Source organism: Monodelphis domestica, chromosome 6, assembly GCF_027887165.1.
Source record: "Monodelphis domestica isolate mMonDom1 chromosome 6, mMonDom1.pri, whole genome shotgun sequence".
Lineage (NCBI taxonomy): Eukaryota > Metazoa > Chordata > Mammalia > Didelphimorphia > Didelphidae > Monodelphis > Monodelphis domestica.
In genome coordinates, this window is record NC_077232.1 from 6,467,242 (window position 1) to 6,490,171 (window position 22,930).

Sequence of the window (22,930 nt, forward strand, 5' to 3'; positions counted from 1 at the left end):
GAGGGGAGGGATGTGAGAGAACAGAGGCGGCTGGGCTGGGCATGCGGTGGGTGAGCTGCCTGCCCAGCTCGGCTGGGACACCGAGGGACACGAGGGCCGGAGGCAGGGGGACCCTGGCTAGTCCGAGCATCAGCCAGCGGGCAGCTGTCAACAATGACGTATTAAGCACTAACTAGATGCCAGGCACCGTGCTAGGCACCAGGGCTGACGGCCCCAAAGTAAAAACAGGCTGTCAAGGAACTACAGTAGGGGTGGAGCCCATTCTTCGTGTCTGCAGAATAGAGAGGAAGTGAGTGCCAGCTTGGAGAAAGGCACACATGGCAGCCCATCAGGCAGTTAGTAAACATTTACTAAGAGCCTGCTGAGGGTGGCACAGGGATTGGAGTCAGGAAGACCTGAGTTCAAATCCAGCCTCAGACACTGACTGGGCAACTCACTTCATGCTGTTGGCCTCCATTTCTGGGTTGAAGAAGGGAATGGCTAACCAGTCCTAGATCTCTGCCAAGAAGACCCCAAAAGGGGTCACGAAGAGTCAGACGAGACTGAAAACAACTGAGCTTTCCAAAAAGAGCCTACTATGTGCTGGGCAGCATTTGAAGATCTTATCAGGCTTGCATGAGAACCCAAAGCTGGGCTGGCTGACCCTGAATGACAGCTTGTAAAAAGGCCTGCTTGTCTAGAGCACTGAGAAAAATGTCAGCGGGGATAAGCATGAAGGTCTACACCACCCTCACCAGTACGAGGTGGGGGAGGTCACAGTGGGGCAGGGGCATGCCTTCGGAGGGGCAGAGGGCCCAGAACCACCCGATCAGCCCCAGGCAGGGGATGGTGTTCAGGGGGGGCATCCCCCTGGAGGGAGGGCATCGTTGAACTGGGGCTGATCCAGAGCAGGGAAGCCAAGGGCTCCAAGTCTCTGCCATATGAAGATCGTTGAAGGAACCAGGCAGAAATCGGTTGGAGAAGAGAAGCTTCAAGGCTCTGTAGGGTTGCCCCAGGGAAGAGGGCTCTTCCTGTTCTACTTGGCCCCAAAGGGAGCCCTTTTAAGCCTAGTTTCAGGAAAAGCCTCTTAACACCTAGAGATGGCCAAAAGTGGAACTCACGCCCTTAGGAGGGAGTGAGCTCCCTGTCTCTACAGGTCTTTGAGCAAAGGCTGACCAAATGCCCATCTGGGGATGTGTGTATGGATCATTGAAGAGAGGATTTTTGTTCAACTCCAGGTGAAACTAACTGCCTCTTACTTCCTTCCTGTGCCCAAGATTCTGGGGTTCAGATAGCTGGAACGCCCAATGTCAATCAATCAGTAAACATTGATTAAGCACCTACTGTGTGCCACAGGGCATTCAGAATCACAGAACTGGGAAAGCCGATGGACCTTTGGTGACCACGTAGAGTGGAACCCACCTACCCCTAAAGAAGGAGGGACGCCATTAGTCACAGGAAATGCCCTCTGATGAAGTCACCACTAAGCCAGGTGGTTTCTGAAGCGGAACTCGAATCCAGGTCCTCCCATCTCAACACTGGTTTTTTGTCCACTCTCTTCCTCTGCCTCTCACCCCCAAACTACACATTGAGGGGCACCAAAGAAGTGCTGGTGGTCTGGGGAAGAAAGGCACGAGAGAAATCCCTCCAGGAGGACTTCCTGGAGGAGCTGGCCTTTCGTGTGGGCTTCAGGGAGGGGGGCAGCTAGGCAGCGGGGAGAGACAAGTGGTCCTGGATTCATATCTGCTCCCAGACCCTTCCTGGCTGGGTGGCCCTGAACACGCAGCTCTGCGACCCCCAATGCTTGGCCCTTCCTGCTCTTTTGCTTGGGTCTGACGCTTGGTGTGGGTTTTAAGGCTCGAGGTAAGGGTTAAATAAAAGAGAGACAAAGGAAGGTGGAAGGGAGGGAGGGAGGGAGGGAGGCGGCTCCAGGCCCCAGCTATAGAATCCTGGCTTTGGGTTCAGAGACCAGAGTCTGAGCCCTGGAGCTGCTGGCAGTGAGGTTGCTATGGAAACAAGCACAATCGCATAAAAATTGATTCCTGGGATGCGGTGCTCCAGGTCTAATGGGAGGCTCAGCGAGTCTGTATCAAGGAGTTGGGGGGGGCTGCGGATTTGGGGCCCTGCAGGCCACCCGCTGGGGAAACGAGCAGAATTCAGATTCAGTCAGAGCATCCGTGCTGTCATTTCAGTCATGTCTGACTTTCTGCGGCCCCATCTGGGGTTTTTGTGGGGAAGATACTGCAGTGGTTCGCCATTTCCTTCTCCAGCTCATTTGACAGATGAGGCAAGAAGGGTGAAATGGCTTGTCCAGGGTCACACGGCTAATAAGTGTCTGAGGCCAGATTTGAACTCGGGAAGAGGAGTCTTCCTCACTCCAGGACCAGTGCTCTGTCCCTGCCCCAACTAGCTGCCTAGAGTGAGAATTAGAAGAGGACTCAGAGGCCCCAGAGGCCAAGGCACTCATTTTAAAATCTGAGACCGAGAAGAGAGAAATGACTCCTCCAAATCACAGTCTCAAAGGCAGGATTGGAATCCAGGTCCTCTGACTCCAAAGCCAGCACTCTCCTCCAGTAGGCCACACCTCCTTGCAAATCCTAGGATCACAGAATTAGAGTGGAAGCCCTTCATTTTACATGTGGCTTATTTATAGACTGGGGCGAACCCAACTTCCCATCCCCAGAAGACTTCCTCCTGAGCATCTGGGGCAACATTCTTCGCCAATGTTGTTGGCTCAAGTCTCCATCCTGATAGGTCGCTGCCACAAAGTCATTTGTCATGAACCCGTTAATGTGTCAATATCCTTAATACAATGTATTAGCCCCGCCCCCTTGCCATCAATTTCTCAGGTTGACATCAATTAGCTTTTACGGAGGGATGTTGACTGAGATCATGGCGTGGGAGCAGAAGTTACAGCACTCTCCCTAAGGACGACTCTCCTCCCATTGTGCCCAACCTTCTCCCCCAAAGGCGGGTGCCAGGCTGCCAAGCAGACCCCTTTGTTAAGGGAGAGGAGTGGGAACCAAGGCCTAGAGGCCTTTCCTTTGAGCCAAGTCTTGGTACCAGCCCGAGAGATCTGCTGAGCTTCGATGTGGAGTCTTCCGTCTCCCTTATCCCCAATTCATCCTTTGCTCCATGCCGCGGGGCCTGACGAAAGGCAGGAATCAGAAGTTGCAGGGTTGAGTCTAGCTCGGAGTCAGCACGGCCATGGCGGAAGGCCGACCCCATTGGCAAAGCTCTTTACGGAATACTGGAGGAGGCGTCTCCTGACAGCCCTGGGAGGTCAGTGCTGTCCTCAGCCTTATTTTGCCGAGGAGCAAAGGGAGAGAGACGAGGGCTTTCCCAGGGACACGGGGCAGGGTTGGGTCTCCATCCATGAATGGCAAATCCAGACTATTTCGCCTGTGGGTTCTTCCATCCTTTTCCCGTCACAGGCCTCAGTTTGCTCACGGGACACGGAGTGGGTTGACCCAGAATCATAGACAAACCACCATCTAGTCCCACCCCCTCATTTTACAGAGAAAGAAACTAAGGCCCAGGAAGGTTAAGTGACTTGCTCAGGGTCACGCAATGGCAAAGTTGGATTTGAACCCAAAGAATAGAAGATCTCTACGGTCACGTTTCAGTCCAAAGCTGCTGCCTCCCAGGGTCTGGGTTTTACACTTTTGAGGTCCATCTTCCCTGAAGTTGGAGAATGTGCCTAGGACTGTGAATAACAAGATGGTGATGCTTTAAACCAATAGGAGCCAGGCTCAGGGGCTAGAGATAGGTACAGGGACTCCCTTTCTTGGGGTAAAGGTAGCCGCTTCCTCAAGTGTCCCTCAAGGACAGACACCCCTGGGGAAGCCAGAACCCTTGGACAAAGATGCGGGTGTATCCTGGAGGTCTGCCCATAATCTCTCCTCTGGCCTCGGGCCTATGCTAAGGGGAGAGCCCAGCCCAAAGGCGAAGCCTGGCTCTCCCCCGTGCTTTACAGACTGGGCTATGCCTGTCAAGCTTGGTGGCAATTTTGATGAATATTTAACATATTTCTACTTGCCTCTAATGACATAATTAATTATAAAAATGAACAAAACTGTGATTCGGAGGCAGAGGTGGGAGTATGGAAGTAAGTCTCTGCCGTCAAAGAATGATTTAAAGCCTTCTTGAGCTGACTGGCATTTCTCCTTCCTAAGGACAGAGAGCTGGACTTGGCGTCAAGAAGACCCGAGTTCAAATTCGACCTCGGACCTTACTAGCTGTGTGACCTGATGCAAGTTACTTCCCGCTGTTTTCCTCAGTTTCCTCAATTCTAAAATAGGATGCTGATAGCACTGAGCTCCCAGGGATGCTGTGACGATATTTTTAAAGCACTTCTAGAAATACTGGTTGTTGTCATTGCAGTTTAATTCGACAAATATTAATTAAGCATCCGCTAAGGGCACGTCCCAGGGAGGTCCCGGGTGCCCTCAGGGAGCTCGCCTTCTGCTGGCCGGGGCAGACGTGCCCACAGGCCTGGGGCCAAAATCATCTGAGCAGCTTGTGGATCTCCAGCAATCAGCCCAAGGACCTGGGCCACTCTCGCAGCAGCGTCCACCGAGGCTGGGGGGGAAGGGACAGGCGCTCCCAGAAGCCAGCCCCCCAGCTGTGGTTTGCAGACCATCTTCCTGGCCTTCACCATCTCATCTGGCCTCACCTAGGTGACCACAACCCTGGGAGGGAGGCGCTCCAGGCTGGGAGACCAGAGAGAGCTAGTGGCCGAGCCGTGGTGGAGAGGTGGAGGGAAGGGGCTGCCGGGAGAGCCCTGGAGGGAGAGATGATGGCTTGGGAACGGGGGAGCAGAAGGGCGGCGAGGAGGCCAGCAGACGAGGCTCCCAACCTCGATTTCCCAAAATCCAGAAGTTTGGAGGGAGGGAAAGAAGCCGAGTTGTGTGTGGGCCGGGTGAGTCAGAAATAGCTCCGGAACGTTCCGTTTGAAATGTCGGCTACACGGCTTGTGACGCGGAGACTGAAATGCAGCCCGGAGAATCGCACGGGGGAGTCACCTGCCTAGAGCTGATCATGGAACCTGTGGGAGCTGACTGGGGCCGAGAAGTCAGAGAACAGCCCAGGAGGAGGGGCGGGAGAGATGGCCCGGCGAGGAGAAGGCCTCTTCTTCCTCCGCACCTAGAGAAGGGGAGGGGAGTCTGGGCAAGAGGAAGATCATACAATCTCTGAGCCGTGGTTTAGAGCTGGAAGGGACCTTAGAGATCATTTCACCCAAAGCCTTCCTCTCCCCCATTTTACAGATGACAAAACCGAGGCCAAGAAAAAGTGAGTGACTCACCAGAGATAGAAAGAATCAGAGGTGGGAGGGGAAGCGGGATCCCCCAGTTCCGGCCCTCTTTCCTTTGCACCTTGGAGATAACCTTTCTCTTTTTATAGACTGTAAGGTGGGGAGAAGAAGGAAGGAGCTCCCAGGGCCTTAGTAAAACAAGGGGGCGAAGGGCCTCCCCTCCACCATTTATTCTCCAACGTGGAAAGGAGGATTGTCTTTACTTTGCCCTTAAGCTCTCTCCTTCCAGCTCCAAATGCCAAAAGCTGGTGACTAAGGAAGGCCCAGAAATAGACCCGGGAAGTGGCTTATAAAGCAGAGGATCCAGCCCAGTCTTCTCATCGCAAAGAGGACACCCTTGAGACCCAGAGAGGACCGGCCTTCCTGGAGTCAATCTGGGGTCTCCGGATGTCCGGCAGCATCCCTCGGCCCTGCCCGCCCGCCAGGTCCATCCCTCACGCCTCTGGCCCAAACAGATCCCATTCCAGCCCAAAGTCCAGTAACCCACCCGAAGGTCCAGAGATGCTTACTCGGTAACTAACAGTGTGAGCTCTCCCTCGGGAACGTGACCCTGACTGAGGGCACCCAAGGGAGGGAGCTTTGGTCACTGAACTGGCAAACACAGTTCTTGTCTCTCTTCTTGGAAGGCCACGCCATGCTGGGCTGCTGACTGTCAAGGACTGATGGCCTGAGCTGGGCTCCCTTTGGGGCTTTTGGCGCCGCCTCTCCCAGAGGCCCTTCCTGAAGCTGCCTGAAGCAGGGTTGTTTCAGGACAGAAGAGCTCTCCCAGCGGCGAGCATCCTGCTTGGCTTTTGGCCTACACCCAGGAGAAAAAGCCTGAAGGCTGCCTCCCTGGAGGGACGGTGGAGCTCCCTCCACCATCGACCTGGCACTCTCCATCCAGAAGCCCAAGAACTCTCCTCACTGGAAGCCCAGGCTCGGCAACACAGGCACGAGGAGAGCCAGGAGGCTCCTCCGCGAATGAGGACTCTCTCGCCTTCATTCAAAGAGCCTTTGCGAAGGGTTGACTAGAAGCCAAGGATTGGGCCGGGTGCGGGAGACACAGGCAAGACCCAAGGGCTCCCCGTCCTCCCGAAGCTTTGATTGTACTGGCTCGGGAGGGAGAAGCAGCATGTACACAGAAGAGGAAAAATGGCCTGTGTGCAAAACAGAGACGCTGATCGCTGGAGAATGGAGTGGGCAGCACTAAAAACTAGGGAAATCCCATAGTTCCAAGAGGACTCTGAACCATGGGGCGCTACTCTAAGTTTGGAGGACTGAATAGATTTCTAGTGGGAAACTAGGCCTCACCAAAGGGTACAAGAGCTGTGTATATTGGGGTGCAACTAGGTGGCACAGAGAATAAAGAGCTATGCAAGGTCCTGGATTCAAATCTGACCTCAGACACTTCCTAGCTGTGTGACCCTGGGCAAGTCACTGAACTCCAAAAGTCTAGCCCTCACCACTCTTCTGCCTTGGAACCATTACTTAGCATTGATTTTAAGATGGAAAAGGATTTAAACAAAAAGACAAATTGAACCTAGCTGTGTGACCCTGGGTAAGTCAATTAACCGGAATTGACTCTTATGACTCTTCTGCCTTGGAACCAATAGACAGCATTGAGTCTAAGATGGAAGGTAAGGATTTAAACAAAAAGACAAATTGAACCTAGCTGTGTGACCCTGGGCAAGTCACTTAACCTGTATTGCCTAGCCCTTACAACTCTTCTGCCTTGGAACCAATACTTAGTATTGATTCCAAGATAAAAGGTAAGGGTTTAAACCAACAAACACAAATTGAACCTAGCTGTGTGACTGGCCAAGTCACTTAATGCCATTGCCTAGCCCTTATGACTCTTCTGCCTTGGAACCAATATACAGCATTGAGTCTAAGATAGAAGGTAAAGGGTTAAGAAAGAAAGAAAGAAAGAAAGAAAGAAAGAAAGAAAGAAAGAAAGAAAGAGAGAAAGAGAGAAAGAGAGATAGAGAGAGTTACAAGTTTGGGGGTGGATATTCTCTGGGAGAGAGATAGAGAAGGAGCCAGAGACACAAAGAGGAATCTCTTTGTGTCTCTGGGTGTCCCTGGTCCCTCTGTTAGATTTTCTGTGGCTGTTTGGGGATGATTAGTTAAGTAATTCACCACCTGAGGCCTGATCCCATCCCTCCTCTGGCCCTAAAGTGACCAAGTGATACATAAATTCAATAGCTGACCATTTTATTTAAGATGTAAATAACATGTAAATAAGTAGAATGTGTATCAGTTCATAAGAACATCCTCTTCGTCCATCAGCTGGGGAGCAGCTGAACAAGTTGTGGTGCATGTTGGTTGTGGGGTTTTCCTTAATGGACTTCCCTGACCAGCAGGGTCCCACAAGGGAAGGGGCTCACCTTTGTGATGGGACCCGAGGAGAGGTAGGAACCGAGAACCAGGGTGGAAATGAAAGACATGGACAAATCAGTGATTGGATAGGGCAGGCAACCCCTATGATTTCCTTAAGGCGGAAAATGAGGATAATGGAATACAAGGTGGTTGAGGAGATTAAGATAGAGAATGCAGGCCGAGATGGTTCCAGCCTCGGGGAAGGAGAAGGTCAAGAAGAGAGAGACATAGTGATAGAGGAGCCCAGTGGAGCTCCATGGAAGGGAGAAAGGCCAAGAGAAAGTTCATGGGTTTGCCTCTGAATTTATTCCTGTCCTGCTTGGGCGGTACTCCCAAGGACGTAGTAACCACATCACAAAGTATAGACAATTAAGATTGGGTGGCAAGGTAGAGGGAACACCTTTTGGGCGTGTAGGACATAACCACGCTTTCCCGGGCTGGTCTCCGAACATGTTAATGGACTTGTGTTGGGCAATAGGTCTCGTGATCAGGTCAAGGTTACCTTCACAAAGCTTATGGGTAAAGCCTCATGCTTGGAGACACAGTAGTAATACAGTCATCTATATTTCATAGATGTGAATATGCTTGGGATGCTACATTGGTGATGGAATATTATTGTGCTCTAAGAAATGATGAACAGGATGACTTCAGAAAGAGCTGGAGATTTCTGCAGGAACTGATGCAGAATGAAATAAGCAGAACCATACAGAGAGGGATACAATGTAGCACAATTGAATGTAACTGACTTTGCTACTAGCAGCAATGCAATGACCTGGGACAATCCTAAAAGACTTCTGTTGGGGAAGGCCAGCCACCTCTAGAGAAAGAACCACTGGAGTTGTCTTTCCCATCAGTGTGTGTATGATTTTGTTTGTGGGTTCTGGCTAGGTATGACTGTGCTCTTACAACAATGACCGATATAGAAGAATGTTTTGCATGACAATAAAAATTAAAAAAATAATAAAGAGCATCCCCTTAGCCCAGGCACAGGAATAGAGCTTTTCCAGAAGAAATATAATCCCAGTCCTCTTAATTCTCTTAACAGCCAGCACAAAGGAAGAACGGCCCACTTGCTTTAAAGCTCTAGAGCCTAGTAGTAAATTCCTGGTAAATGGTTTGCATCTAGGTTTGGGCTCAGGCTGAGAGCTGAAGCCTAGAATCCTTCTGGGGCTGAGCAACAGCATCTTTCTCCTCCCTGGGGTCCCCTCTGTGACTTTGGTGAGGCATCTTTCAGATTCCTCCTGTGGAAGGTGAACCTAATGAAACCAGGATACTTACTTCATCCCAAAGGGATAAAGTGCCTGGAACATACTTTGCAGACTCAGAAGTGCTGTTATTCTCTTTGAAATAATTTCGTCAGTGGTGTGTGCGACCTCATTTAATTTCCTCTAGCTGGAAGAGGCCCCAGCTGAGGGGTAACCTGGAAAGTGACTGTCCATACCCAGGAATGATGTTTGATATGGCCTTGCTGGCAGCTGCTCTCTCCCCCATGCACACAAGTGTCTAAGGGCAGAGAGGCTTTGGACAGAGTTCAGAAGCAAACAGAGTGTTGCATTCAATAGATAGATGATAGATAGATAGATAGATAGATAGATAGATAGATAGATAGATAGATAGATGGATAGGTAGATGGATGGATGGATAGATGGATGGATGGATAAACAGATAGATAGATAGATAGATAGATAGATAGATAGATAGATAGATAGATAGATAGATAGATGGATAGGTAGATGGATGGATGGATAGATGGATGGATGGATAAACAGATAGATAGATAGATAGATAGATAGATAGATAGATAGATAGATAGATAGATAGACAGATAGACAGATAGATAGATAGGTAGGTAGATAGACAAACAGACGGATAGATGGATGGATGGATGAATGGATAGACAGACAGACAGACAGATAGATAGATAGATAGATAGATGGATGGATGGATAGATAGATGGATGGATAGATAGATAGATAGATAGACAGACAGATGGATAGATAGATAGATAAATAGATAGATAGATAGATAGATAGATAGATAGATAGATGGATGGATGAATAGATAGATAGATAGATAGATAGATAGATAGATAGATAGATAGATAGATAGACAGATAGATAGATAGGTAGGTAGATAGACAAACAGATGGATAGATGGATGGATGGATGAATGGATAGACAGACAGACAGACAGATAGATAGATAGATAGATAGATGGATGGATGGATAGATAGATGGATGGATAGATAGATAGATAGATAGACAGACAGACGGATAGATAGATAGATAGATAGATAGATAGATAGATAGATAGATAGATGGATGGATGAATAGATAGATAGATAGATAGATAGATAGATAGATAGATAGATAGATAGATAGATAGATAGACAGATAGGTGGATGGATAGATGGATGGATAGATAGAGAGATAGATGATCTAGATATAGACATAGATATAGATATCGATGATATAGATATAGATTATCTAGATATAGATATCAATGATATAAATATAGATATAGATGATCTAGATATAGATTTACTCGTGTGTGGTGAGACTCTGGACTCCCAGTCAGGAGGATTCTATCTATCTAACCTCCAAGGTTCTAGGAGGATGACTGAAGAGTGTCCACGCCCAGAAGTGACTTTTTCTAATGCCATTGCCCAGGCCCTTCCCCAGAATGTTAATTGCCAGGGATTAGTGCCCAACTTCCATTTAAACAATTAACATCAATTAGCTTTTCGTTGTCATTAGGTTCTTTCTCAGACATTTCCGACTCTTCAAGCCCCCTTTGGGCTTTTCTTGGCCAAGATCCTGGAGTAATTTGCCATTCTCTATTACAGCAATTAGCTTTTGCAAAGGGATATTTACTGCACAGAAAGAGCAAGGTCCGATGTACAGATATTTTTCCCTAACACTTGGGGGCATGCTCCCCCCTTATCACTTTTATTCTTGGGGAGAGTGGGCTCAGACTTAAAGCAAGTCCACTTCCATATGGGTTGTTGGTTGGACAAATCACCATCTCAACTACCACTGGGCTGGGTCAAGCAGCCACAGGCCCCAGGCAAGTCACCCTGTGGAAATTGCTAGCTTGCTCTCCTAGCCTTTCAATGTTCAAAAAATCAATTATATTTTCAATCTCCTTTGCTTCAAAACAAGAAAGAGTAGTCACAATAGCAATGGAAGCAACAGTCATGCTGTGTTCTCATGGTCAGTTGGGTAAAAGAGTGATGCCCCTAGAGGCAGAAAAACCTGAGTTTGTATGCCCAAAGGGCATTAAAAGACTGCCTGCCCTTTGATTCAGCCATACCACTGCTGGGTTTATACCCCAAAGAGATAATAAGGAAAAAGACATGTACAAAAATATTCATAGCTGCACTCTTTGTGGTGGCCAAAAATTGGAAAATGAGGGGATGCCCTTCAATTGGAGAATGGCTGAACACATTGTGGTATATGTTGGTGATGGAATACTATTGTGTTGAAAGGAATGATGAACTGGAGGGATTCCATGTGAACTGGATGACCTCCAGGAATTGATGCAGAGTGAAAGGAACAGAACCAGGAGAACATTGTACACAGAGATGGATACATTGTGGCACAATTGAATGTAACTGACTTCTCTACTAGCAGCAATGCAATGATCCTGAGGGATTTAGGAGAAAGAACACTATTCACATTCAGAGGAAGAATTGTGGGAGCAGAAACTCAGAAGAAAAACAAGTGCTTGATCACATAGGTCGAGGGGGATAGGATTGGGGATGTAGACTCTAAACAATCACCCTAGTACAAATATTAATAATATGGAAATAGGCCTTGATCAATGGTACATGTAAAACCCAGTGGAATTGCTCATTGGCTATGGGAGGGGGGTGGGAGGAGAGGAGGGAAAGAACATGAATCATGTAACCATGGAAAAACACTCTAAGGGGGTAGCTGAGTAGCTCAGTAGATTGAGAGTCAGGTCTAGAGATGAGAGGTCCTGGGATCAAATCTGGCCTCAGACACTTCCCAGCTGTGTGACCCTGAACAAGTCACTTCACCCCCATTGCCTAGCCCTTACCACTCTTCTGCCTTGGAACCAATATACAGTATTGATTCCAAGATGGAAGGTCAGGGTTTTAAAAAACAACAACTCTAAATTAATTAAATAAGTAAACTTTTTAAAAATAAAGAAATATAAAGAAAAAAAATATGTGTGTGTGTTAAACCCTTATTTTCTGACTTAGTAATAACTGTAAGTCAGATAGGTAGGAACTAGGCAAATGGGGTGAAACAACTTGCCCAGGGCCATATAGCTAGGAAGTGTATGAGGCTAGATTTGAATCCAGGACCTCCTGACTCCAGGCCTGGCGCTCTACCACTATACCACTTAGCTGTCCTTCCTTCTGTGTGTGTATTGAGCTAGAAGGCTACTGAATTCCCTTCCAGCTCCTCAATTCTGTAATTCTCTTTCCAGACCCTAAATCCAATATTCTTCCCTTTATGCCATACTGCATTACCCAGCAGCCTCCGTCCTCTCCTCCGTCGAGGGCTCCCATGAAGGCTGGGATGCCGCTGATCCCGCTGGGGTAGAATTGCTCAGGTTTCCCCATCTGTGAAATGGAAGTTAATATCAACACTTTAATTGCTGACTTCACACTGTTCTGAGGGAGGTTGGAGGGAGATAAGAAAGTCCAGAGTTATTTAACAAGTTCACAACCCAAAGTACAAAGTCGCTACTCTGATCTCCCCAGGACTGGAATGTCCCGGGAATATGGGGAAAGGACAGGACGTTCCGATCGCTGGCTGCCTTCCAGAGGACAGAGCCCACTGCTCCTTTGCTCCATGATGAGGAGCCTAGAGAAGCCGCAGGGCCACTCCCGCAGCCCTGCTTCCTAGCCCAGAATGGCCTGCTTGGGGAGCCTCTCAGAGGCCAAGGCGGGGAAGCAGCTGCCTGAGGGGTCCACTCTGGGAGAGCCTTGAAGGATGCCAAAGCGTCCTAACTGAGACTTCCATCTGGGTGGCCCTGGGCTGATACTTGAAGTCTTTTCAGCTGAGCTGGAGCCTATACCGGCTCCCACTGGTGCTCCCTTCAGTAGGTCCCCCTCCTCGAGGAGCTACCGCAATGAGACTTTAGTGAAGAATACACCTCGGTCCCCGGTCACCCACTGAACGGGATCCCCGCTTGGAAAACAGAGGAATTCCGGTGCTGCCAGGGAACAATGCAGACTTCACTCAGGGATGCTGAAGCTGGAGGGCACAGAGAGCATTCAAACACCCTTTTTAAAAAACTCTTACCTTCCATCTTAGAATCAGTACTGCGTCTTGGTTCCAAGGCAGAAGAGCAGTAAGGACTGGACAACGGAGGTCAAGGGACTTTCCCACAGTCACAAAGCCAGAAAGTGTCAGAGGCCAGATTTGAACTCAGGACCTCTCATCTCCAGGCCTGGCTCTCTATCCACTGAGTCCTCTAGGTGCTCCCTCCCATACCCTTTAGGGGCATGGAAACAGTAAAGTCCAGCCTATAGGAGAAAGACAACATGCTCCAAATTGGAAGTTCTCAAGTGTGAGGCTGGGTTGAATTCTCCTCTCCAGGGCTCCTGTTCCCCAGCCCCCCAGCTCCCAATGTACTCCTCCCCATCCCCAACAACTGATGGCCTTCTTCATGCCTCTTGCTTTGGGCAGAACTAGTGGCAGCCCTAGAAATCCAAATTCTTTCAGGAGCTGGGATTTCATCTCTGTTCTTCCCCCCTCTCTACCTCCCCCCCCCCCCCCAGTTCAAAGGCCCTCTGGACCTTAGCAGATGCTGTCCCGAGTAGCTGTGGCCACCAAAGACCACGCATTGCCTTGCCAAGTCCCTAGGGATGAGCCTCTTCCCCCTTAGCCAGGCTGATGAGGAGCTGGCAAGCCCCCACTGATGTTGGCAGGCATTGCCTATAGGCCTATGAGAATTAAAAGGTCTAATAAAATTATTAACAGTTTGTGGCATGCTCATGTGCTAAAAACTACAACCAAGAGCTCTTCCTGGATGAATTGTGTAAGACATAAACATAAATACACATATGTGTAGATTTTGCTCCGTATGTGTGTGTTGCTATATATATATTACACATATATCAGTATGTGTATAGTATATGAGACTGTGCTATACAATGGAAAGAGCAATTGATCTAGAATCCTAAGACCCGAGTTCAAAACCTAACATTACCATTTTCTACTTGTATGTGACCTTGGGCAAGTCACTTAACCTCCATGGGCTAAAGTTTCCTCAACTAGCAGAATGAGACTGTTGCTCGCTCTCAGTTTAGGAACTTATGTATACAGTGTGTATGTTGTTTGTTATATAGCTACATTAGTATATACGGGACAGTCATGGTGTAGAAGCCAAAAGGAAGAAACAGCAACAGCAATCTTTTCCCCCCATAAAATGAAAACAAATGGATCCTGCTAATGAACCTTCCAAAAATGTTTTCTTTTTTAAATGGACACTTTTGGCTTTTTTGTCATTTATTTTTGAATTTAACCCTCCCCCTTGCTTTTTCCACCAGAATTTCCCTTTCATCTCAGAATCATTGTATATCATCGCATACATTTCCATGGCAGATGAGCAGTAACGGTTAGGCAATGAGGTTTAAGTTACTTGGCCAGGGTCACACAGCTAGGAATTATCTGAGGCCAGATTTGAACCCAGGATTTCCTGTCTCCAGGCCTGGCTCCCTATCCAATAAGCCATCTGGCTGCACCCTAGAACATCAATTTTATTTATTTATTTCAATTTTTAATTATTTTTAAAATTAATTTAAAATTAAAATTAAATTAAAAATTTATTTTCCATGGTTATGTGATTCATGTAGAACAATTTTTTAAACCCTTACCTTCCATCTTGGAGTCAATACTGTGTATTGGCTCCAAGGCAGAAGAGTGGTCAGGGCTAGACAATGGGGGTGAAGTGACTTGTCCAGGGTCACCCAGCTGGGAAGTGTCTGAGGCCAGATTGGAACATGTAGAACAGTTTTAAAAGAAACTGAAGGAAAAAACTGTTTAGCAAAACTAGACAATACAGCCACTATTTCTGCCGGCATCACCCACATGCTTGAGTTGGTATGTCGATACTCAGAGAGAGCTTAGAGTTCATCCACATGGACGTTCCTGGCAATGGCTCGGTGCCACCCTTGCCTCTGTTTTCTCTTCAGGCTCTGGAAAGGCCCAGCCTGCATTCTGGAGGCCCTTCGCTAGCTCTGTTGACATTGGGTGGGCACTCCGGATGGGCCATCCAACCATCATTATCCTGGCAATAGGCCTGCCCACCTGGCCACTGGCCCCCCTCCTTTTCTGGTAACAGCCCTCTGGAGTGGTCGTCTTCTCTTGGCTTTTTCATGCCAGGTTGGGCAGACAACAAGCCGGACCCAGAACAGAAGAGGAGGAGGAAGAGGAGAGGCAGCTAGATGCCCTTTGAGGAACAGGGCTCAGTGCTTTTAATGGACTAATGCCTCTTCTTGGAACAAGAGTCCATCTTGTTAATGGCAGCACTCTGCTGGCTGTGAGTCCTGGGGTGCAATGGACTGAGAAGAAAAAAAGTAGAGGGTACCCAAAGGGCAACGGAGGGGCCGGGGTGGACAGGAGCGGGCAGGAGCTCGTTATCCAGAGGGAGCAAAATTGGCTGTATTTAGAAGGCATCCACCCACTGGCCGAGGAGCGGGGAGTGCCCCCACCATGTTCAGCCCTGCCTAGACCTTCTAGAGCTTGCCTTTCATTGGCAGAGCCGTTGAGATCCAGGGTGGCCCTCCTGCCAAGATGAGGCATCTCTGAGGGAGGTGCAGGAGTAACAACATTAATTAGGACTTTTGAGAAGCCTTCTCACCTTCCTTCATTACTGCAGAGACTTGCTAAGGTTGAAACCAAAAGGTGAACTTGGAATGACCTGGAAACCGAGTCGCTGATGCTTTCCTTACAGCAGTCGGTCAAGATGCCCCGGAATCCCCAGCAGCCCCATTCCAGGAAAGAAGCCCTTAAGAAGCCCCAAGGTCTCCGATGTCTACACTGCTAAGAGGAAAGGAGGAGGACCCCTGGGATGTCAGCTTAAAGGTTGGTCTGAGTGTGTCGATGATCCGGCGCCCCCAGATACTCCCTTCCTGTTCAGCCAGAGAGCTGGTGGCCACCCTGTCCTGGATCTACAAGATGGAGGCACAGGTGAAGCCGAGGACGACACCAGATTTGGGCAGGCCACAGGAACAGAGAATGACGGGCGATCAGGAAGTTTTCCTCCTGGGAGACCGTCTGGTAAAAATCCCCTTGCTGGAGGAAAATCATTGGCGTCCGAACCGGGGCTCTGCTTAGCCTGGTTCTGATAGAGATCTCCCTCCTGGACCGGACCTAAACCCCCAACCCCCAACCCCCAACCTTCCTTCTTCTTCCTTTAAAGATCTGACTGCCACTGAATAAACAACTATTCATTTGGGATGGGATAGCTATGCTGGGGTTAGGGAAGAGGTTCAACAGGACTGATGTTGGGTCCTTTCCGCTCAGGCCGACAGCCAAAGGGACCAGCTTGGAAGCTTTCTCTGTCTTCTTTTTTTTTTCACTCTTATCTTCCATCTTAGAATCAATCCTGGGTATTAGTCCTAAGGCAGAAGAGTGGTAAGGGCTAGGCAATGGGAGTTAAGTGACTTGCCCAGGGTCACACAGCTAGGAAACGTCTGAGGCCAGATTTGAACCCAGGACCTCCCGCCTCTAGACCTGACTCTCATTCCACCGCGTTACCCAGCGGCCCCCTCTCTGTCTTCTTGATTCCCCTCCGCTGGCTATCCTAATCTAATGTTGAAGAAACAACAAACGTCTTTAGATGGACCTGGCACAGAGGGAGACGTTTCTGTCTTCAGGACTGACTCAGCCCACCCTCCAGGGAAAACCCTTTTAGGCAGCTGAATGTCCTGTCAGCCCACCCAGCTCTCAAGATGACAGAGAGGCAGGACTGATTCACAGTCCATGTGGGCATCGGAGACTATTGGGAAATGCTCAGGAAAGGTGGGTTTCAAATCCTGAGACAGGAAAGGAGCTGCTTTTAGTCCTCCCGTCCGTTGGTTATTTTCCCAGAAGCCCCCTCTCTCCAACATTCCAACTGCCCATCTGTCAGTCTTGCTTCTTCACTCTTCCATTTCTACTCTGTGTAAAATCCCTTACCAAACACAACTAACTACACGAGCCCGGCTACGGAGAGCCCAATGCGAGGAGCTCAATTGGACTCATTTGGTGTCACCAAGAGTTGGTGGCATATCATTGATGTGTCTCTGAAAGGGCAGATCTGAGGCAGCTGGGGCTGGCACAGTAGAGTGAGGGTTGAGCTTAACTTGGAGTCAGGAAGACCTGGGTTCAAATCCTGCCTCAGAGACTGGTTATATGGCTCTAGACAAGTCTCTTAACCTGTCAGTGCCCTTTAAGATCATTGGTGGTAAAGCAGATACTAATCTGCTTCAGTAGAGGGAATTACCTACTTGGGGCTCGCTAGACAGATGCATCACAGGTTTGGTCCCAATATTCCCCGCCTTTAATGAACAGGCATTTGTATTATATAATCTCTAGGATCATATTGCTTATTGACAGAGAGATTTATGAGCTGTGTGACCCAGGGCAAGTCATTTAACTCTGACTCGGTTTCCCCATCTATAAAATGAGCCAGAGAAGGAAATGATGAACCACCCTGATATCTTTGCCAAGAAAACCCCAAACGGGGTCATGAAGAGCCAGGCACAACTTAAATGACTAAACAATAACAAGAGGATCATGTGTCTAGGCAGAGTTTTTAGATGTGAATATGTTAAAGTCTCACATTTTAATTCTGGGTAATTAGTTACCGTCTTCAATGGGAAGTTTGTCAAGAATTATCGTGCATCAGAAAGGCCCCTGGACAGAAAGTACCGGGGATTAGAAGGTGAGGAAAGCCAGATTCCTGGCTGAAATCCTCCCCGGACTCTAGACCTCATTCCCCCTGGGGCCTCCTTGCTACTCCTCAAATAAGACACTCATCTCCTGACTAGCTCAGTGTCTAGGGATGTCACTTAACTTCTATTTCCCTCAGTTCCCTCATCTGTAAAATGGGCATAATCATATTGACCTTCTAAGAGTTTCTGCCAGACATTTGGGAAAGGGCCGTTTTCATGTATAATCTGGATCAAATGGCTCGGCTTCTTAAGGATGGAAGGAGTTAGGGAGGGAGGGAATTTGGAATTCAAAAAAAATTTTTAACCAATATTAAAAATGATTTTTACTGGAAAAATATTTTTAAAAAGAAGGAAATGTGTCCAAGACTAGCTTAATAGGAGGAGAGGATCCGTCTCAGAGTCAGAAGAGAAGAGAAAGTTCAGAGAGAGATGGAGAGAGACAAATGATGGAAAGAAATGCCCGATTCGAGCATCTCTGGACTCCCTTTGAGAATGAGCACCTTTGGGTTCTGCCTCAGTGGCCAGAATCCCATCGGAGCCCTCTCTGAAGAAGGTAAAGGCAGCCCCAGGGTTTCCTCCTCCTGCCTCAGGACCTGGAGGAGCTGCGGCTCACACACCCTCCTCAGCGCGGCCTCATGCTTCTCCAGCTGGGAGGTGGAGGTGGGAGTCAATCCCAGCACTCCTTTCACTCTATCTTAGCCTTGCTCCTAGGGGAGCAGACACGCTGGTGACTGCGTTCCCTTCCCTAACCAGAGCACACATCCAGTCAGTCCCAGGTCCTTATTTTCCAGGCTCACGGGGCACTTAGGCTCTATGGGCTATTTTGAACCCAGGTCTTCTGCCAGCAAATTGAGCTCTTCTGCCGCTATGCTTTCAGAATCCCTTTCCTGAGCTTCTGGGAAGCCAAAGGGCTGGAGCACACGTTTAAAGGCCTTTTCCTCCCTGACAATTTAGGTTTGGGGTTCTTTGAAAGAGAGGAGGAAGAGGCAGGCCCCTAGGAAAAGGGCCGGCCCGCCATCTTTGGCCCCTAGGAAAAGGGCCGGCCCGCCATCTTTGGCCCCATATCCATTCTGACGCCTTGGGAAGGATGGCTCTGCTGTTGGCAAATGGGCACCACTCTGGTGCCCTCTGGTGGAAGAAATGCTGAACATCCTCCCCACCCCCGCCTTCACTCCCACCCCTTCTCCAGGAGTGTGGAAGGCTAGATAGCCGGGCAAGATGGCTGGCGAGCCTTGGAATGAGACACCTTGGAGATAGCATCTGGTTTTTATTAAATGGAACAAATGAACGAGTGATTCATATCCGGAACAGAACAGAGGCGAGACACCGACTGTCGCATTGTAAATGGGGCCAGGCTGGGAGGGGCAGCCACAGCTGGCCTTGACGGAGGGGTGGGGGAGGATCCACAGTCACGCAGGGCCCAGAATCCCCCAGGGATGCCCGGGGCCTCGGCCCGGAGGGGAGGCCATGGAAACAGCAGGAATTCAGCACGGACGGAGCCCCCTTCCTCTGTCTCTCTCACCCCTCCTGGCGCACCCAGAAGGCCTGGCAGAACCATCCTGCGCGTGGAATCCTCAGGAAAGGCAGTCCTAGGTCCTAGAGGCTGGCGGCCCTCTGCCATTCCATTCCATCAGTCAAGGCCTTGGATCCTCCGCCCCACGCAGAGAAAGAGGGAGGTAGAAGAGGCCAGGCTTTCACTTGATGAATGCCTACTATGTGCCACCGAGGAAGGCAAACGAGAGGCCCTGCTCTCGAGAGCTCTCAATTTAATAGGGGAGACGGCGTGCAAAGAACTGTGTCCACATGATAAATTGGAGGTCATCTGCAGAGGGACGGCCGGCCCAAGAATTAGGGCAATCAAGAAAGGCTTCCTGGAGAAGGCAGGATTTTAGCTGGGAAGCAGGAGGCAGAGATGAGGGGGGACAGCACTGCAGGCATGAAAATGTCGAGGCAGGAAATGGAGTGCCCTGTTTAATGAGCAGCGAGGAGGGGTCCAGGGAGGATTTCGGCCAGGAGTTTGGCTTCACCAAGCCTCCAGTCTCTAGGTTCTTGGTGTCCTCGCTGGTCATAACAGGGCAAGAGATCCCTGCGGCCTCCTTAGGGCTTCCTAGGTTGGAGATGCCAGAATGCTGTAAGAGCCAAGGCCTGGCCACCTCTTTAGAGGTCAGAACCCCAGAGAGAGGAGCTGCCTCTGATTTCCAAGCCTTTGGGGCTCTAGCACACCCCGCTTCTTGAGAATCAGCCTCTTCAAGAAGGAAGCCAGCTAAGGCCTGGAGATGGGAGGTCCTGGGTTCAAATCTGACCTCAGCTACTTCCTAGCTGTGAGACCCTGAGCCCCTTTTGCCTAGCCCTTAGTGCTCTGCTCTTCTGTCTTGGAATCAAGATGGAAGGGAAAGGTTTAGAAGAAGAAGAAGGAAGCCAATGGATCAAGGACAAAGAGGGAATGCACGATCTGCAAAAGGCTGGCTAATTTGCAAATGGTCTGGCTAAGCTCCATGAAGAAATACTGTTAAGGCTGAGGGAAGCAACGTCTATAAATGACCAGATTTATCCTTTTCTATATAAAGTGCCAAGAACTGAATGGAACAGCTCATCTGGAAGAGGCCACAGTGGTCCGTTTGGGGGTCTGGAACAGTCTCAACAAAAGGTCCCAGAGGAGTTGGGCGGCAGCGGTGTCCTCCCAGGAACATCGGGCCTCCTTCACCTGGTAATGTCCAGCGGGGGACTAGGCGATGTTGACTGGCTGAAAGTCACCCCCGGCAGGTTGGCCACAAAGTTCTCCCATGTTCTTCTCAGGGCATAATTTACCTGCTGGGGGCCAGAGAGGTGGGAGTCAGTCAGGAGAAAGGTATTGTGTCAAGGGGAAAACAGGAATGATTGAGCAGCCTCAAATGTTCTTCCATTCAGGGCTATCAGATGGTGCTAGGGAGCCAAAGCCAGGTTCCGTGCTTATCCTGCTTAAATCTCCCTCTGATGCCATTTAACCTAGCTGAGCCTCAGTTTCCTCATCTGTAACAAGGGTCTTAAAAACCCTGTAATGCTTTATAGGCTTGTTATGCAGTGTAACAGAAAGATTCAGAGTTAAAGGACCTGGGCCCCAATCTCTGCTTGGCTCTATGATGTGGCACATGTCACTCAGACCCTTCTAGCTTTCAAAGGACAATGTCCCAAATCTGAAGCCACAGGACCTGGGTTTGAGGGCTGGCCATGTTGCTGATGTCTGTGTGGCTTTTCACCTCTGTAAGCTTTGATTTCTTCCTTTGTTAAACAAAGGAGTTATCTGAGATGACTTCTAGCCCCAAACCCTAGGATCATGCTGGTGAACCTATGGCACATGTGCTGGTGTGTGCCAGAGGGGCTGCTCCCTTCCCTTTCTCTATACACGCCTGAGGACATTTCTCACTTCCCCTGGCCCTCTGCCCAGCAGCTCAAAGGGAGCACTTCCTCCCTCCCCTGTCTGGGGTAAGGCTGGGGGCTCACATGCAGTGTGAGGGTTGCAGTTGGGGCACTCAGTCTCTAAAAGGTTTGCCATCACTGCCTAGAGAGCTCAGTTTGAATCAGAAGTGCAAGCATCAGTCAAGGCTCAGCTCTGATTCGTTCAGACTGTTGTGAATGGCACTTCCATAGACAAAACTACTGGAGCCGGTTATAAGAAGCCAGGTGACCTGCCCCTCCGGGACGCCCAGGATTTGTCAGGGCAGCCGAGACCTCCCAGATGCCCTCTAGAAAAACAGTAGAAACAGCCCCACTTACAAAACCGCAGTATATTCTGGAGTCTGGGAGCAGCCCAGTGCAGGAGATACTATCTGTCTCTATCTCTAAACTCCCCATATAAGGAGGCATCATAATACTATATGGAAGGGGATGCAATAAATACGACCTATATCCTGTGTATAATACCACAGATGGAGCTACGATGCTCTATGTACTCTGTATGAGGAGACACACTATGTGATAGTAGACAACAACTCCTCACCTATAATATCAGGGCTGAGATACAGTATATAAAGCTCGGCATGGGGAAATACAACGTATAAGATCCCCTTTGTAAGGAGATACAGTACGGTGAATACTTTCTGTAAGAAGATCTCATAAAATTGCTCCCCGGTTACAGACAGGGAAGCTGATGGGAAGCCAGAGCAGCCCAGGAGGATGTTGCGGCAGGACTGGGGCTTTCTGTCACATGACCTTTTACAGTAGGGGGAGCTTGGGCTCCCTTGTCTCTGCTTCCTTCCCTCCCCCATCACTTACCTTCTTGTACTGTCGTATTCTCCAGCTCCCCCGATTCTTGCCTTGGATCAGCTGTTCGGTGTCCCCCAGGCCCACAGCGGGGATCTCATGAGGAGACAGGTCCAGCCCTTCAGGGGGGCCAGCACTACTTTCCAGACCCCGGGAGCGGGACTTCTCCCTCCGGTGCCGGAAGCTTAGGGACCTCTGGAATCGGGGCGCCTGCTGGTACCCCTCGGGGATGGCAGGGCTCAGCCCGGGTTCCCCCCATGTATTCTGGAGTTGGCCATAGGAGCGCTGGGGAACCCTAAGGGACTGGCTACGAGTGGTCACCATGGCTGCCGGTAAGCAATGGTCAGGTCAGGGCTGGGGCACCCTCCTAAGTACCCAGCGTTCAGACTGGCAAGTCGCAAGTCTCCACCCAACTGACAGGGAACTTGGGGCCAAAGGTTGGAGCTGCTGAAGTTACAAAGTACAAGCCACATCATCTTCTGGGAGCAAAGGGAGCCCGGACCACCTGCCACCCCTTCCCATCCCCAACTAGGTGGAGAGTTCAGTCCCAGCTGCCCCCTCCCTAATCCCTCGTAACTATGTCACTGGAAGCTTTACTGTGAGATTTAAATGGTTGAGGTCTTAAACTGTAGTGAGTTAAAATGGTGGAAGATATAAATTGTGATAGATATAAGAGAGGGAGAGTAAATTTGACCGCAGATATATGTTTCACTAAAGTGTCTTGGGTTCCAAAATCAAATATGAGGTGGTCGCCAGGGAAATATTCCCAATTATTCAGATACCCAAGTCAATTGGGTTTTATAGAGATTTTAATTAACAATACAATGAGTAATCAAAGAAAGAGAGAGAGAGTAAGAAAGGAATAAGTATGAAGGGCCTCAAGCCAATATGGCCTAGACCTGAGTCTTAAAAGAGAAATCAGTCAGTTTTTTAACACTCACCACAAGGTCTGACTAAACAAGGATTCTAGTGACATCAGGCCAGCTCCATCTCAGCTGACTTCACCAGAGAGCCTTCCAGCCAGAGACTGTTCCAAAAGGCCTCTCTCCAGAGCCTCCAGAGGGACAGAGTCCCCTTAGAGGAGCTCTAGTGAGACCTCCTTAGAGATTGTCGTCCAAGAG

The 22,930-nt window shown here is 49.3% G+C and overlaps 1 protein-coding gene and 1 long non-coding RNA gene across 3 annotated transcripts; one reads left to right on the top strand and one right to left on the bottom strand.

The window, feature by feature from the left end:
- The first annotated feature begins 5,487 nt into the window (after positions 1-5,487).
- On the top strand, positions 5,488-16,190 carry LOC130454926 (uncharacterized). Its single transcript, XR_008912684.1, has 2 exons — positions 5,488-6,909; positions 15,587-16,190. It is a non-coding gene; the product is annotated as an uncharacterized LOC130454926 (long non-coding RNA).
- A 2,632-nt stretch (positions 16,191-18,822) lies between these two features.
- C6H11orf86 (chromosome 6 C11orf86 homolog) lies at positions 18,823-22,212 on the bottom strand. 2 transcript variants are annotated; one of them, XM_007502649.3, is made up of 2 exons: positions 21,822-22,212; positions 18,823-20,378 (listed from the first exon to the last, which is right to left on the bottom strand). In XM_007502649.3, exons 1-2 carry the CDS (start codon positions 22,131-22,133, stop codon positions 20,271-20,273), a joined length of 420 nt encoding a protein of 139 aa, XP_007502711.1. In that variant the 5' UTR covers positions 22,134-22,212; the 3' UTR covers positions 18,823-20,270. The 2 variants fall into 2 exon arrangements, with proteins under 2 accessions (XP_007502711.1, XP_007502710.1); XM_007502648.3 differs by having other exon boundaries at positions 18,823-20,381; positions 21,822-22,206.
- Between the last annotated feature and the right edge of the window lie 718 nt (positions 22,213-22,930).

What these genes read in the sequence shown, in the direction of transcription:
- C6H11orf86 (XM_007502648.3), bottom strand. Translation starts at nt 22,133, where the DNA reads ATGGTGACCACTCGTAGCCAGTCCCTTAGGGTTCCCCAGCGCTCCTAT. An exon ending in GAATACGACAGTACAAGAAG is followed by an intron (nt 20,382 to 21,821) that starts GTAAGTGATGGG and finishes TCTGGCCCCCAG; the next exon opens with CAGGTAAATTATGCCCTGAG.